Source organism: Sinocyclocheilus anshuiensis, unplaced genomic scaffold (genome assembly GCF_001515605.1).
Source record: "Sinocyclocheilus anshuiensis isolate Anshui unplaced genomic scaffold, SAMN03320099.WGS_v1.1 scaffold698, whole genome shotgun sequence".
In the NCBI taxonomy this organism is placed as follows: Eukaryota; Metazoa; Chordata; class Actinopteri; order Cypriniformes; family Cyprinidae; genus Sinocyclocheilus; species Sinocyclocheilus anshuiensis.
The window spans coordinates 377,140-394,871 of record NW_015544168.1 but is presented as its reverse complement, the minus strand read 5'-3'; the positions used below and the strand labels follow the sequence as shown (position 1 = coordinate 394,871).

Here is a 17,732-nt window from a genome sequence, read left to right as displayed (position 1 = left end):
AATTGGGGGCATAAATTAAGAGTATACCCACTTCTCCAGGGACCAGTACACCACTGACTATAGCCTATTTAAGATAGCCCGACGGGCAGGGCGGTGATACATTTTGGTAGCCCATCTGGAAGACACAATAGCCCCACGATGTCGGGCTAGCGATTTTGTGAACCCTGATATTATTATTGTTACTTTTTATTAAAAGTTATTTTTAAGGTGTAAGCTACAGCAGAAGTGAATAGAAAGAGAGAGAGAGTTTCTAGCTGCTTGATAGGCAAGTGGAAAATACTTCTCCAATACGATATCAGCTCTCTGTGCCTTTAAGAGCACAGTACAACATTTTTTTGATAGTCTTCTTTTTACCCTGACCGACTTTTCAAATTCTGGAAAACACCCTGTACTTGAGAATTAGTCACAACCTGAGTTTGAAGTTTAGTGGAAATGGATGTGATTTAATGTGCATGCGGGACCATCTCTCTTTTTATTTTTGCCTCTCTCTAACAGCATGACACATGACAGCCACAGTTAAAGTTAAAGACACAATAGAATGTTCTCAGGTGTTCGGGCCAAAGTGCCCTGGGCGTGTTACCCTTCGTCTGTCTGTCAATACGAACCACAGGCCACTTTGCTGAAATTACATAGTGGGCTCTGACGTGGCAGATCACAGTGAATGCCCTCGTCCTCATCTCGCTGTGATGTTGACTCTGCGGATGGATTTCTGTATCCTATAAGCCACTCACGCAGAGATCTGAACTCTTGCAGATCCATCTTCATTTGAATGTGAGTCTGCTGATGGCATTAAAGACTCTCGGGGTGAATAGCCCCCTCTTTCTTTTCTTCCTCTTTCATTAAGAGCCGCCCATGGCTCGTCAAACATGCTTTCATTCCGAAACGCACATCAGTCTGCTCTAAATCGCATCTTTGAAAGATAAGAACTGAGAGCGGGGAATGCTTTTGGCAATTACAATGCCAAACATGCCGCCAAATCATCTCTTTATGCATGTTTCCACTGGAGCAGTGTGCAAACCAGAAAATATCACCTGTGTGAGTTTGATTTCACCTCTTTCCTCATGCTTGTGTGGTGAAAATTCATTTTGGTGCTCATATTGGCAGTGTTGCAGCATTCATACTTCATCTGCAAGCAGTGTGGCGTTGTGTAGCAGAAGTGCATTTGCATGTAGGATTTACGAAAAAGCACTTTAAACTAGGGGTGTGCAATATCACATTTTTTGATCATGGACGATCAAAACCCTAACCCTAACGGATGTGTGCCTGTATATTAGATGCGTGCAGCTCTTAAAGTGACAGCAGACTAATAGTACTAAACATGCTGCCGCTTGTCATTAAAGGCATAGTTCTCCCAAAAATTTAAATTCTGTCATTATTTACTCACTCTCAGGTTGTCCCAAGCCTGTATTAATTTATGTCTTGTGCTGAATACAAAAGAAGATATTTTGAAGAATGTGGGTAACCAACAGTTGCTGGTCCCCATTGACCCCATTGGAAAAAAAATACTATGGAAATCACTGGGAACCAGCAACTGTTTGATTACCCACATTCTTCAAAATAACTTGTATGGTCAACAGAAGAAAGCAACATATTCAGGTTTAAAACAACTTGAGAGAGAGTAAATGATGACAGAATGTGAACTATCCCCCACAACAAAACACAATCGCCCACCCCTACTTTAAACTTATTTGGCAATACTGTCTTTTGCAAAATTTGCTTTTCTGAAGAAATAATATGAAATATAATCATAAAATAATTAGGGCTGGACCAGAATATTCGATTATTTGAATATTCGTTTGGTGGGTTGGCATTCGATTTTCAATTTTGAGATTCGAATATTCTTTTTTTTTTTTTTTTTTAACACCTGGCATCCCCCACGAAACGGTTCTCATTCACACTTGAATATGAATCACCCATGAGTGAACGTCATGATTTTTTTTTTTTTTTTTTTTTTTTTTTCGAACACCTGGCATCCCACGCGAAACAGTTCTCATTCGTGCTTGAATATGAATCATCCATGAGTGAACGTCATGAACGTCATAATTCAGTTCATCTGAAGGAGAAGACAAAAATGCTGAAGACCTCAGCTGTGTGGGAGCACTTTAAATTGAGTGAGGACAAGACAAAGGCAGTGTGCCAAATATGCGATTTGAAACTGGCCTACCACAACAGCACATCAAGTTTGAAAAATCTGTAAAAGTTCTGTTAGTACGCCTATAGTATATTGTTGGTGTAAAAAACGAGCTGCTTTTATCCGCCGTGTTAATCAGTAATTTTACAAATGATAAAAACGTGAACTTAATTTGCTTGCAAAATACTTGCGAATACGGTAGTCATAAAAAAATGTACAGTAGCACAGCCTAATAATAATTTCTGTATTAAAAGTATTGCTCTTAATAGACCTGTGTGTTTTGTATCACTTGTGCAGTGTCCGTTCTCAGAGCATATAAGCCCTGCCCGCATGAGGCATGCCGCTTCCGGCTCACGCTGTTCTGTAGTTTATTAAAAGTTTATTCATTCTGAATGTGTCGCATTTCCATATTGCACCAAAATGCGACACCGCACTCCCTTGGGTCCACAGCAGCACACCCGCCATGCGTGAAGTTGATTGGATGAACGGAATCTCGACATAATAAAACTGCAAACAGACAGACAGACACACAGAGATTCCTGCCTTTATTAGAGAGAAGAATATGTTCAGCCCCCTCCCTCCGAAGCTTCGAATATTCAGTGTTGATTACTACCGAAGCTTCGAAGCTCAAAAAATGGTATTCGGGCCAGCCCTAAAAATAATGGTGCAAACTACAAAAACTGTCCAAGTTGCATATACAGTGACAGGCACACAAACAGCAGTTTCTATTCAGTAAATCTGCCTGAATCCAGATTATTTAAAGATTTTTCAAAATTATTATTATTTGCTCACCCTCATGTTGTTTTGAATCCAAAAGTGTTATATTTGTGTTTTGTGTGGGGAATGGACTGTTATTACGAAATCATCATTCACTAAAAATTTTGCCTTTCATAATGCCATTGGCTCTTATCTATATTTTACATATAGATTTTTATGCATTGGCAAATGCCTTTTATCCATCATTTATTTTAGTGCTGGGCAACGGTAAAAAACATTTTTTTAATCGCATGATTGTCTGCGATTAATCACATTGTTATGCACAAAATTCAATAATGAATTCAAAAGTAGTGTATTGTGCACTTTTTTCATTTAAAAGTACTGCTATATGAACAAAAGTGCAATAACATTTGGTTTGCAAAGACTTTAAACAAATAAAGTGCTTTTTTTACAGCAGTATTCCTTTTACATAGTAGCTGTTAAAATATTTATTGTAAATCTCAACTTATGATATTAATGTAATCAAATTAAATATAAAACCAAAGCTATTTGCCACTGCCAGGGCATTAACGTTTTTATAGAAAATATTTTATAGTTTGATATAGAAAAACAAGTTTTCAAAAACAAGTCCAGAGCCTCGATCATAACATTATAACAGGCACCTTAGAGACCTGCACTATCGCGGGACCCAACGCAACAGAGTGCAGCGCGGGACAACACTTGATGGGCGAGTGCGGGTGCGGGCGGGTAGAGACTCGTGTGTGCGGGATGCGGGAGAATAAGGGTGTACTCACACTAGGAAATCTTAACCATGCCCGAGCGCATTTCACCACCAAAGCCCGGTTGGTTTGACTAGTATGATCGCTCCGTGCCGCAGTTTAGCCGTCCCTGGCTCGGTTGGAAGAGGTGGGCCAGAGCGCGGTTCAGTTGGGCTCGGGCGCGGTACGCATGTAGTTTGAGCGCTAACTGCGCCGGAGCGCGGAACTTCTGATATGTGCTGCATGATTGCGTGAACATTTCTGAGCGCCAAAAGTGATAGATCTGGAAGTCTGGTAGAAGTGCGGATCGAGGGCGCATAACGGCCGCAAAGGGGGTGCTCGCGAGCACCCTTCTGAATGCTAAAATGACAAATGGGACAGCCTACGGTCTCGTGGACTTAACGGACACGCACACGCGGTGGCCATTGTAAGTCCATAAGACCGCAAGTGCACATGAAGTGTTCCATTTGGGACAGGGCCGAAGTCATTAGCGCTTCATGTGAGTGCAGCTGCTGTCTTATGCCCACCCCAAATGCTCTCATTGGTTGAGACGCGTGATGACACCCAACCCAAACCAGTAATGATCAACATCCCACCCCTCCTGTGACCCATGGTTTGTCTGTATGTGTATTCAGGGCCAGTGAGCAACGGACTTTCATAATAATAAAAAAACTGCGTTAACGCGCGATAAAATTATTGTCGGCGTTAATCAATTAATGCGTTAATGCGATAATAACGCGTTAACTTGCCCAGCCCTAATTTATTTATTTTTCTAGTTTTATGGTCTTATAGCCAGACACCGAGAGAGATGTATTGAACATCTCCTCCACACAGCCATGCGAGATGAATGAAAAACAAATCAGAGAGTGCATGTACATCTCCCAGATAACTGTATTTCACAGTCCTGCACTTTTGCATCAGCCAGATGAGCAGAGGTTTGTTATTTTTGATTTCATATTGGATTGCTGTTTCTCTGTTATTGCAGAAGCGCTTGCTCTCACAGTGTCCTGATATGATGCACTCTGAGAAATTCATGCTGGGATTTTAAAAGCCCTAAGCTGGCTTTGGGATCCTCTGAAACAACGGATGCTGGTCTCTGTTTGTGTGTTTGGCTAGAAACATTAATGAACTGATGTGTGTCCAGCTGCTAGTTAAACTGTCTCTGGACTGTGTGTACTCAGAGATGGAGGGACATGACACAGCTGTACAAACAGGAAATCCTGTAATCTCCTCTCGCTGCCCTCAGAGTCCACAGAAACAAGCCAAATGTGACATGGCTTGGGTTCCAGTGTCAACACCTTTCTCGTGGTTACTCTTGAGTCTGTGACTCTGGTCCAACCCATGGTGAGCTTCTAAGGTCCTAACAGAAATGAATGTTTTATTTAAAAAAATTTATATTATTTTATATTATATGTTATTATTTAAAAAAGAATTATTTATATTACTATTGTTTTTTCATCATTTTGTATTTAAACAAAACTACTGTCTTTTTAACTACTGTTTTTACCAGGTTTTATTTTCATGTTATTTCTTATTTCTATAAGTTGAGCTTCAAGCTTACTGTTTTTTGTTCTGTGATCAGTCACAGCATCAGTCGCTTCCCGTATAGGCATGAAGTGAAGCTGAGACAATGACCTTCATGGCCTCCAGTCACCTGTGCTTGATGCAGATGACACATTCAGCTGCACCCTTCCTGCACTTTTGTGTCTACCACTTGTAGATTAAAGCTGATTTCAATGCTGTTTATGGATTCATGTGTAAAATGAGAACGGCAGAGGAAGCTAAATCAAAAGCGACACACACAAAACGAGCCTGAGTCTCTGAGTCGCTCATTACACCATAGACCATTAGCAGACCAGCAAGAGCAGAAAAGAGCAGAGAGATGCAAAATCAAGGAGCCGTTTGACGCCTGCTGAAATTTCAGCTTTGCTCAGACAAATACTCCCACAACACCACTCCCCTGACTCTTTTCAATTTTCTTATATAATATGAATCTTTAATAGGATAATAATTGTGGTAGCATATTTGATGTCACCCACCATTAGACCAGATTAATTAGGCCATTTAGTATAGCTTAAGAAAGTGTCGCCCATGAAGAATGGGCCAGAGCGAAAGCAGAGAGCTGTGATTGGCTGCTTTATGTGCTTTGTAATGGCTTTCATTGGATTTCCATCTCACATAGAGCGTCTTGCTCGTGTTGCTCAATGGTTTGGTCTATGACATCATACTTTTTTATTTGTTTATTGTTATGGCCCTGATGTATTAAGTTATTACAGACAGTGACTTTTGATTTATAAATTACATTTATAATTATTGTCATTTAGTACTGCCCTTCAGAAGCTACAGAAGATACTTACGTCTTTCCCAGAAGACAAAATAAGTAAAATGTATTCTGATCTTCAAATTCAAAAAGTTTTCACCCCCCCCCTTTAGCATGTGTAAACTTTTGAAAGGGGTCATTTTTATAAATTAAACTATTATTTTGTCTTGTGGACTATATGTAAACGTCTTTTATGTGAAATATCTTATTCAGGTCAAAACTAAATAAAAAATAACATGCATTTTTTATGACCCCTTGTATTTTGGTAAAATAATTAACATTTTGCAGGGTGTATGTAAACTTTTGACCTCGACTGTAACTTAATTAGATTCACAATATAACTTCATTAGAATTTTAATAGATTTCCCCTTTTCGTTTTTTTAGGCATCCTTGTATAGAGGGTGAAGAATTTGATCAACAGTTTTTTTTTTTTTTTTACTGTAGTTCAGATGTTTTTACTGTAAATTTACCTTTTGTGTTTCACGGACGAAAGAAAGTCATACAGTTTTGGAACGACGTGAGTAAATAATGACAGAATTTACATTTTTCCCGTGAACTATCCCTTTAAAATGTGTCTATGAAGAAAGAGAAAGCAGAAATACTGACATTATTTCCTTGACAGCGTCTTTTCTTTCAGTTCATCTAGAAGCTCTCCGTATCGGCTCTGCGTCACATTGCTGTATAAAAGCTGCTTCACTATAGCCTCAAGTCAACGCAGCCCTGCATCTCCACTCTATTATGAGCTCTTTTTTAATGGAATGTTGAATTTTCCTCATGTGTTTGTGTTGTATTTTTCACCTGAGCTCAAGCGGCATCCGTGTCAATGGGACTAAAAGCCCGTTGATGTCAATAACTGTATTTTTCCTCCGAGGCAGCTGAAGATGAGGTCTAATCGAATGGATATTAAAGTCACAATAGACTGCTCCTGCTATTGCGGCCTGTCAAGCACGGCCCTTTCTCTCCAAGATTAGTTTCTCCTGCTGAATATTTATACACTTACTGTAGGCTTAACCTCACAGTCAATGGTGTTTCATTCCTCTTCTGTCCTATTCTCTGCTCTCGTCTTTCATTTCTGTCCTCTTCTCACCTCTCTTCTCCTCTTCTTTTCCTCTTGTTCACACTGCTCCACTCGCCTGTCTAATTAAAGCAGCTCGGGATGCATGATGCCATTATTTAGAGACATTATATGACTGTCAGTACTCTCTCTTTGGTACTTGCAACACCAGATCTTTTGGTAAAGTGTCATTTTCAGTGAGACTAATGATTTGGAGGAGAGTGTGTTTGTTTTCTTGAATTTGTCACTTTACTATTCACATTGTTCCTACGGTCATGGGAATGGTTTTGGTAGTATGAGGGAATTTTAAAATTGTATTTTCTAGACATGGAAAAGGCATGTACATTTTCCATAATGCTGTAGTTTTTGCTTATGTGTAGAATAAAACTTATGCCACACGTGTGAATGATTTGTTCTTTTGAGTCGATTCTTTTCGGTTGAATCAGTTTGAATCAGTCAAATTGGTTCACAAATCAGTATGAATGATTTTTCTGATTCATCCATTTGGGGTTCAGTCTGAATTTGAAATGATTTTCAATAAATAAATAAAAATAAATAAAATTGATCAAAGGTGACATTAAAGACATTTTTAATGTTATGAAAGATTTCTGTTTTAAATAAATGCTGTTCTTTGAACTTTCTGTTCATAAAATAATCCTGAAAAAAAAAAGTTTCACGTTTCCACAAGTATATTAAGCAGTACAGTAGTTTTCAACATTGATAATAATAAGAAATGTTTCTAGAGCATCCAATTAGAATGATTTCTGAAGGATTGTGACACTGAAGACTGGAGTAATGATGCTGAAAATTCATCTTTTCATCACAGGAATCAATTACATTTTAAAAGTATATTAAAATATAAATTGTAATAATATTTCACAACACTGCTGTTTTTACTGGACTTCTGATCAAATAATTGCAACCTTGGTGAGCATAAGAGACTTCTTTCGAAAGTATTACCAACCCTGGGATATATATACATATATTTACAGCATATGTAAGTCTGTGGCGTATTTTCCATCCACCAGGTAAAAAAAATCTGAAGTAATAGCACAGTTCTCCTCAACAAGCCACATGATTTAAGGTCTGAGGCTACATTTATGTCTGTAGTGCAAACGGTGTAGGTGTGTTTAATGCTTCTTGTACAAATCCCTGACCCCAAGGTTAAGCTAAAGTAACTGTGATTATAGTTATTTAGCTTACTTTAGCAAACAGCGCTAATGATGATGTGTCTGTGTTTCAGGTGTGGCCATGGCTCAGCAAGCGCAGGGCCAGTCGAGGCGTTTCACCACCATGGATGTTGATGAGGAGGAGAACATGAGTGAGTGCTCTTATCTGAACCCCGAACCCTCCATTCCAGCACAGAGTCCTGCACACTTCCCTTAACTAATGTGTCACTTAGTGAACAGTTCATGTGCCTTCCCGTCCCTCTCTACGCCCCTCACGCCGAACAATCCCAGCTGATACGAGGGTTTAAACATGGCCAGAATCTTCAGTCCATTCAGAAAGCCTCGTATATGAGCTCTTTTTCTGACAAACATATTTTATTGGATTGGGATTTTCTACTCCTCTGAGAGAATGGTTTTATTCTGTTGATACCATTAATATATATATTTTTTTTTATCAAGTTAATCCAAATTTAGTTTTAGGATATTTGGGGAAAATGGGTCTTAAATGTCTTTAGTTTTGATTTTAAATTTTTTAAATCAAGTTTAGTTTTTTTTTGCTATGAAAACAGACGAAAGAATCTGGCATGGAGTTAAAAAGAAAAAAAAAAAAACAAGCAAAAAATCCATGCAGACCACAATTCCAAATTTTTTTTTTGATGAAAATAACTCTTCGTTTTGATTATTGTAGTATGTTTTCATCTGACTGAAATGGCATTTAATAGTCAATGAAATAACAAAAACAACAAATTTTGGTTGACAATAATGTCCTTGAATATAAATATTGAAATATTTGTTAATTTGACCATATATCAGACATCCAGTATGCAAGGTTTATTCACATACAGCACAGCATGCTCCTGAAAATATATGACCAGAAAACATAATGAAAATAATTTCAAATGACTACCTAAAACTTGTTTAAAGGGGTGGTTCACCCAAAATTGATAACTGCATTGGACCCCATTAACTTTTATTTTAAGGACATAAAAATGAGATGACATTGAGTGAATGATGGGATGATTTTATTTTTTGGGTTAACTATGACTTTAAGCATCTTTTATGTACTTTTTTTTGCCATTGCACATTTTAAATGTAGCTAAATAATTGAAAACACATTATAGATAACAAAAAAATTGTCAACAGTGTTTTAAAACAAGGTGACAAAAAAGAAATACAACCATCAAACTGTGAGTATATCATAAAAATGCTACATTCCCTAATCCATTGGACTTTACTTTAATGTGATCAAAGAAGACTGATCGGATTCAAGAAACAGCGTTCTTTCCGTGTCTCTTGAGTCCCGTTCCTCTTCATTCAGCAGTGCTGTGAATAGAAGGTTCTGGGAAGAGTTGTTAACCCAAAGGAAATGTAACCCTCTATTGTCCCGTCACTCAGCCGCTTCTGTTCAGAGCCACTGACAATGGAGGGTCCCGTCATTTATTACTGGTCTGTAGTGAAGCGGACGCTTTCTTATTTAGATTTTCTGCAGATAAGCGTTACTTGATATTCAAAAGCTTTCTACCTGTGACAGTGCATATTTCTCTATCAGGTATAGATTTTAGGAGCAGGAAACTATAGGATTATGCACAGCAATTCATTGCTTGGCAGGAGCGATGGCTATATGCACTCATTCAGCACCAGATTTTCCACCCCGATGACTAATACATTTTTTTTTTTTTTAAAGTTGTTTTTTTGGCCCACTTTTTTAGCAGCCAGTATTTCTCCATTGATTTCCTCCATAGGAAATTCAGAAAGCTTGTGAATCAACATGGTGGCCACACAAAAGTAGCCAGTGCACCTCACTGTTACTGGACATATACATTTAAAGTTCATGGCTCAAGAGGAAAAAAATCCTGTTTCTATGTGATTTAAACTGCCGGTGCCTCTGCGCGTGTTTGCGTTTACATGCACTGGGAAAAAATTGGAGTAGGAATGATTTTCACTCAGAAATTGCTAGTAAATTTCACAAATAATTGCAAAGAATCAGCAAGTAACAATGAATTCAATGAACATTTTTGAAGTAGAAAGACTAAAATTATAGTATTTTCTTGTAAAACTCACTCTAATATTCGGTTTTATTTAGAACTTTGAGAAATGTATAGCACGTAGTGAGGCAATGTTTTTAACTGCCAACTGTAAGAACTGTAAGTTTTATGCTTTTTCAGCATGTGCGATTGATTTTACTTTCAGCTGAAGGTGGGCAGCTCTCTAAACTGAGAGCTTGAACATCTCTAAGCTGTTTTTGTTTGTCCTGGGCTGTTAAAGTTAAGTTGCATTGCACAAATCTTTTGGGGTTTCTTTGTTTTTCGTGTAACATTGGCTTTATTCTGAAACCTAGCGACCTGCCTTGCTGTCTACTTCTATGGTCACATCTTAATTGAAATCGAACCTCACTTTTGTAACATTCTAGATGGGGTGCATCATACAAGTAGGGATCCTCACACAAAGCACAGATTTGAATGAATTATTTGACATTACTCTTATAAGCATAGAAATGCATAACAAACACAAATATTGTGTAAAATAGTCCATTTTAATTAGATGGCATGTTTTGTTGATACTTTTTGTTTCTGAATGTATTATAAGAGCTGATACAGTTTGTCGCAGTGAATTATGAGATTGAATATGCACACAGTACCTTTTGGGTGGCATATGATGCTTTAAAATGCCACCTAAGTAGGCAGCTCACTAGGTTTTGGAACAAAGCTGTTGTTTTATCAAGAGTGTGCTTTCCATCATTTAGGCCGGAATTGATCGCATGTGGTCAAATTGATTACACGAGCTGAAGAGTACAAGAGTGTGTGTGTGTGTGTGTGTGTGTGTGTGTGTGTGTATAACGTGGATATGTGCATTCACACGTATAAGAAGGGTTTTGATTATTCAGATTCTGCTCCAGACTGTTTTGTATATTTCTCTCTCTCCCTTTTTATCTCTCTTTGGTTCTTTCTCCTCCATGTTTTCTCTCTTGTCCCCGCCATGTTTTCTCTCACACGGCTTTCTCTCTTCTCAGATGTCTTCATTTTATTTCTCCTCCTGCCTTGCACCCACTCCCTTATCCACTCTCTTGTTCCTACTGTTTGCAGAGAGCTCTTACTCTGTTCCCCTACTGTTCACGGATGCTATTCTCTCTCTACCAGAGCACTGAAAGCAGTAACCTAGCGAGCTTTTGCTGAAGGATGTTATAAATGAAAATTTAGCCAAAGTTCCATCAGCTTTGTGAACAGGACATGATGATGTGTGTTTCATCTGCTTATTACGGCAAAACAGTTGTGACCTGTAAATATAAACACATGAGATAAGTCTCATGAAAAGAATTGTCCAGGTTCTATTTCACCCAAACATCAAAATAAAATAATATTAATTAAACCCAACATAATTTTAAGGCCAGCTTTTATTTTATTTTATTTGTAATTGTTTTGACTGTTACAGTTAACACATTAATGCATGCAATTTAATATGTTGCCTTATTTTTTATACATTTATATTTTTATACTGTTACAGTGTTTATTTAATTTGATTTCTAAAACCTTAAGGAGTGAAAAGCACTGTTACATAAATATAAAATGGCATCCACACAAAGTGCCAAACCTAATAATTGCATGTAGGCTTGTCTGTGTTTGTTTATTTATTTATTTATTTTTTTTCGTATTTTAAAGGAACTGACTGCAGTATTTATTCATTTATTTAATTTGATTTTGGGTCGAAATGTGATGCTTGATAGGTTGATAGAGAAATATTCACAAAACGCCATACTAAAAACTTTACAAATATTTAACTTTTTTTGTGAACCCAGTTTTTTCTTTTCATAACCTCTATTTATATGAAAGGACCTGAAAAAGTGCATTTGGCATCCCTCAAAAAGAGCCTTTTTAAGTAGCTATTAGTCTTTTTAAAGCTTTGCTTTTGTTCTCCATTAATACATATTTTATCTCCAACGAGATGATTGATTGACTCTGCACGGGCCATTGCCTGCAAAACTGAAACTGTACTTTAAATTAAACTGATGATTATGATAATTTAGATTTTATACCTCATGGTCTTCCTTAATTATGTTAATTAATCGGGGGGTTTTTTACTTGAAATATTTTTTTTGTTCAGTGTCATCTCTGAAATTTCTCTCATAATGATTTTTCACAAGATTAGTCTAAAAATGTGTCATGCTAGATTCCCTCGGCACACACAACAAAAGGAACACACATCACTTGTTCGGTTACAAAGAAAGATAAAGGAATCTATAAATTTTACATTTACAAGATCCTGCAACGAAGGCGTTGTAAGTTACTCTTTCTGGGCACCGCAGGTTCATGCAGCACCGACGTAAAGGAAAACCGCAACCTGGACAACGTCTCTTCTAAGGAGGGAGCTGGCCTGGTGGAGCAGCTCCCTAATGGTAGTGGAGGAGGGGGTCGCAAGCGGCCCCTGGAGGAGGGCAACAATGGTCACGCACACTCCAAATTCAGACCCAAGAAACGTAAGAAAACACTAGGGCCGGTTCTGCCCAAGAACGCCCTGATGCAGCTGAATGAGATCAAACCGGGTTTGCAGTACAAGCTGCTCTCGCAGACCGGCCCGGTCCATGCGCCGGTCTTCGTCATGACCGTTGAGGTTAACGGTCAGTTGTTCGAGGGCTCGGGGCCTACGAAGAAAAAGGCCAAGTTGAACGCCGCCGAGAAGGCGCTGCGCTCCTTTGTGCAGTTCCCAAACGCGTCCGAGGCGCACCTGGCCATGGGCCGTACGCTCACCGTCAACACGGATTTCACCTCCGACCAGGCTGACTTCCCTGACATGCTCTTCAACGGGTTTGAGACGCCGGCATCGTCCGAGGAAACGTTTTTTCTGGGCTCCAACAGCAACGGCTCCTTAAAACCGCTGGGAGAGTATCCCGTGCCCCAGGCGCTAGGTGCGAACAGCCTTATGCAGGCGCCATTGCCGCCGCCCTCCTCCTTCACCTCCTCGACCAGCGGCAAAAACCCTGTCATGATTCTCAACGAGCTGCGGCCGGGCCTCAAATACGAGTTTGTGTCGGAGAGCGGGGAGAGCCACGCTAAGAACTTTGTGATGTCGGTGACCGTGGACTCGCAGACGTTTGAGGGCTCAGGCCGAAATAAGAAACTTGCTAAAGCTCGGGCTGCCCAAGCCGCTCTGTCAGCGCTCTTCAACATGCAACTGGACCAGACCCCATCACGCCAACCCATCCCGAGAGAGGGGCTACAGCTGCACCTGCCTCAAGTAAGAGATCTACACCTCAGACTCTACAAAGTCTTTCATATTGGCCTGAAAACTAGGCTACACATAATGACTAATGTATAGTTTACCCTAAAATGAAAATTCTGTGGTAATTTTCTGTCCCTTCAATGAAAGTCCAGGTAACCAAAACATCCAAAAAGTTTAGTAAAGGAATTGTTCGCCCGAAATGAAAATTTGCTGAAAATTCACTTCCCTTCAAGGGTTAGTTCACCCAAAAATACACCAAAAAAATTCTGTCATTAATTACTCACCCTCATGTCATTCTAAAACCGTAAGACCTCTGTTCATCTTCGGAACACAAATTAAGATATTTTTGATGAATTCTGCGAGCTCTCTGACCCTCCCATAGACGGCAATGTAATTACCACAATCAAGGTCCAGAAACGTAGCAAGGAGATCGGTAAAATAATCCATGTGACATCAGGGGTTCAACCGTAATTTTACAAAGCTACGAGAATACTTTTTGCATGCAAAGAAAACAAAAATAACGACTTTATTCAACAATTCGTCTCCTGGTGCCATTTTGGAGAGTATCCACTGAACGTAAACAGCGTATGCTATTCTGTGTCAGCTGCGTCACGCGGATACGTTGTTTTTGTTTAAATCAAAGCGTAAACAACGTAGAAAATGTATGTGATGCAGCTGACACAGAATAGCATACACTGTTTATGTTCAGTGGATATGTTTCTTCATTGAAATAGATTTGGTGAAATTTAGTATCACATTACTTGCTCACCAATGGATCCTCTGCAGTGAATGGGTGCCGTCAGAATGAGAGTCCAGACAGCAAAAAACATTGCAATAATCCAATAGTAATCCACACGACTCTAGTCCATCAGTTAATGTCTTGTGAGTCAAAAAGCTGCATGTTTATAATAAACAAATCCATTGTAACAAAGTTCGTAGTTCGGGAAGAAGGAGGCGGGAACTGGCGAGCATTTAAAGAAGATTTAATAAAATAAACAAACACAAAACGAAAGTAAAGCGGCAGCCCCTCGCGGACGACTGCCGCACAAATAAAAAACAAAATAAAGTCCAGGCCTGGTCCTCTCTCGTCCAACACGGTCGTCACTCCTCCCTTTTATCCTTCCGGAGCTCCTCCGTGAGACTCGAGACCGGTGAGTGGTGCAGGTGTCGCTCATTATCAATTACTCCACCGGCCTCGCTCCGTTCCCACGGCTCTCGGCCCCGCCCCCACTCGTCACATCCATCATCAAGGCGGTTTTTAACTTGAAACTGTTGCTTTCGGCTAAAAGACTAGTCCTCTATCCATAATATTGCTTTCTCCAGTGAAAAAGTCATCTCAGCCTGAATCAGGAGAGAAATATGCACAGACGGTTTACAAGCGAAAACAGTTCTACAAATATATCAGTGGATTTTGATGTGAGAGAACAACAGGTAATGGACTTTTTCATTGAAGAAAGCGTTATTATGGATTATGGACTCGTATTTTGGCCAAAGGCAATGGTTTGTCCGAAACTTTATATGATTAATTTAGGTTTTTATTTAAATCTAAACGATGAAGCAATGAGGTTTGTTCTAGCACCTGGACTTTCAGTGGAGGTACAGAAATCAAATCTTTTATTAAAAATATCTTAAATTGTGTTTCAAAGATTAATCAAAGTCTCATGGGTTTGGAAAAACATGATTGTGAGTAAATGATGACAGAATTTCCCTTTAAGAGTTCATTCACACCAAGCATGTTCAAAAACCACTAGATGAACTATGAAGTTAACCATTGAGACACAATGCGAAAGCCAAATAGATCTTAAACAGCTAGACATAACACAACATAGACACATCAATTCCCATGCATCTTAAATGGCCTTTAACCTTAATTATTAACAGCTGTGTAGCAGTAAATATTAATGGTTTATTTATACCCTAGAGATATGCAGGCCTCAATTGGTAAAGAAATGCTATAGAAGATTGCATTACAGTTATAGATTAATAAAAGTGGATATTTTCACGAACTCAGACTTTAATATTGAACCTCATTTCAACCTTTAAAAACTTAAAAACTTTAAAAACTGCGACTTCCTTTAGCACACACACCAGACTGGCAGATAAAGTCTGATTGTATCAGATCTGTAACAATCTGATGACTATAAGAAATCGGTCCTTTACATCTCATAGTGTTTAATTGAAGTTTCTGATCCGTTTAAGTTTATCAGAGATCATAATCTAAGCCTTTATAACGTGATGCGCAAAACCGGCACAAATGGCCGTCTTCATTAGGAACAAAGCCTAATGGAAATGAAGATGAGCTCTGTTAAAATATTGGGATGGATTGAGTGATATAGCTTAAACATTTTTCTCTATTTTTTTTATTCCATTTGATGATAATCTTCATTTATATATTTGTGACCCTGGACCACAAAACCATTCATAAGGGTACATTTTTCGAAATTGAGATTTTATACATCATCTGAAAGCTGAATAAATAAGCTTTCCATTGATGTATGGTTTGTTAGGACAATATTTGGCAGAGATACAACTATTTGAAAATCTGGAATCTGAGGGTGCAAAAAATCTAAATATTCAAAATAAATCGCCTTTTAAAGTTGTCCAAATGAAGTTCTTATCAATGCATATTACTAATCAAAAATTCACTTTTGATATATTTACAGTATGGAATTTACAAAATATCTTCATGGAACATGATCTTTACTTAATATCCTAATGATTTTTGGCATAAAAGAAAGATCAATAATTTTGACCCATACAATGTATTTTTGGCTATTGCTACAAATATACCCCAGCGACTTAAGACTGCTTTTGTGCTCCAGGGTCACATTTTATTTATTTGCCGTATCGTCAAATTGACGTTTTGACATATTTCATTCTTTTTTTATATTGTTTTTGAGGATTTAATCATTTTCATTATATATATCAGCATAAATGCACTTATTAATTAATCTTCATACATTTTTACTAAAATGTTTTAATTTATATATAAAACTTCTCATGTTGAGACTGAGCATTTTTGAGTGATTCAGACAAATTGTTGAAATTCTAAATTGATTTGCTTCATTGGCCTGAACTGATTAATTTGTTTCAAATTAATCAAACTTACCAATCATGACTTGAGTCTCTTTTAGTGTTTTTGCAAGTTGTGAGACAAAGAAAGACCTTGAAACTTGTCTTTAGGAAATTTTGATGGCTAAATAAAAATCACTATGGTGTTCACCATGTTGCTTAATGTCTTGTCACTAGCAAAGCATTGGATATATGTCATGCATATTCAATATATTGCTCACTCCTGCCAGTGAAGCAACACAGTGAGCTGAAATGACCAACGACTGGCGTTTGTGTGAGAAGACGTCTATTTACACATTTCTAAAATCCTCTGTTAATCCTGCTTTTGCGATAAGGCCAGGTCTGGAAGCGACCCAATCTTAATTAACATCTTCCTCTGAACCGTGTCAAAACAAGAACATTTAGTTTCAGCCTGCCCACTACCTGTCCACTAAAGAGCAGTCCTGTCAGCGGCATGTTTTGTCTCTGATGCTGATGGCTCTTGGGCTGTCTGTCTGCGTGACAGATACAGCGCCATGAATGCAAACCCCCATTATCCATCCCGAATCTGATGATGTCAATATGAGACCTGAGGTGGATAGGTGTATTTGTTTTAACCAGATGGTGAGAGGTTAAATAGGCTCTCGTCACGCTTCAGGCATGTTTTTCCTGCACTTGAGTGTGGCAATACAGACTGACCTCATGTCCAGAATGGAAGGTTGAATGATATAGCAGTGGGCGATATGAAAAATCGTATAGAAGGGTCTGAGTACTGTGATTAGTAAAGTAGTGTTTTATGTCACAGTATAAGTTTTTGCTGTAAATGTAACAGATAATGCCACATTTTAATAACCTTATGGTAATGCCTATTTTAAATGGATCATATAATGTAATAAATCCTGTATATAGTTAAATATTATTTTTTATATAATAACTAATAAATATGTAATCATTGGATTATATAAAAAATTGACATTTATATTTATATTTAAAAGCACGTAATAGCTAATAATAAAATTATCTAATATTTATAAGATAATCATAAAATGACATTATATTTTGATATATACCATTACTTAGAAAATTACTTAAACTGTAATTGCCATTTAAAATTATAAATTATTTATACAATTTTATTAATTTTATTATATAATATTACCATAGTAAATGTTTAATGATTAGACTGTAAAAAAATATATAAAATTACTTATGCTGTTATTAATATAAAATGTATTATATAATCTCAAGAATGTTATTTGTCTTTGAAATGATTTTTATGTCTGCGGTAGCCTCCTTTTTCCACTTTCTTGGTTTTCTA

The 17,732-nt window shown here is 37.9% G+C and overlaps 1 protein-coding gene across 2 annotated transcripts in view; it reads left to right on the top strand.

The window, feature by feature from the left end:
- Positions 1 to 17,732, top strand: part of adarb1b (adenosine deaminase RNA specific B1b) — a 110,849-nt gene that overhangs the window by 77,031 nt on the left and 16,086 nt on the right. For both annotated transcript variants that reach the window (XM_016496090.1, XM_016496089.1), the window contains 2 exons: positions 8,224 to 8,301; positions 12,450 to 13,378. In XM_016496090.1, coding sequence (XP_016351576.1) covers positions 8,232 to 8,301; positions 12,450 to 13,378 — 999 coding nt within the window. In that variant the 5' untranslated portion in view covers positions 8,224 to 8,231. The remainder of the gene's footprint in view (positions 1 to 8,223; positions 8,302 to 12,449; positions 13,379 to 17,732) is intronic.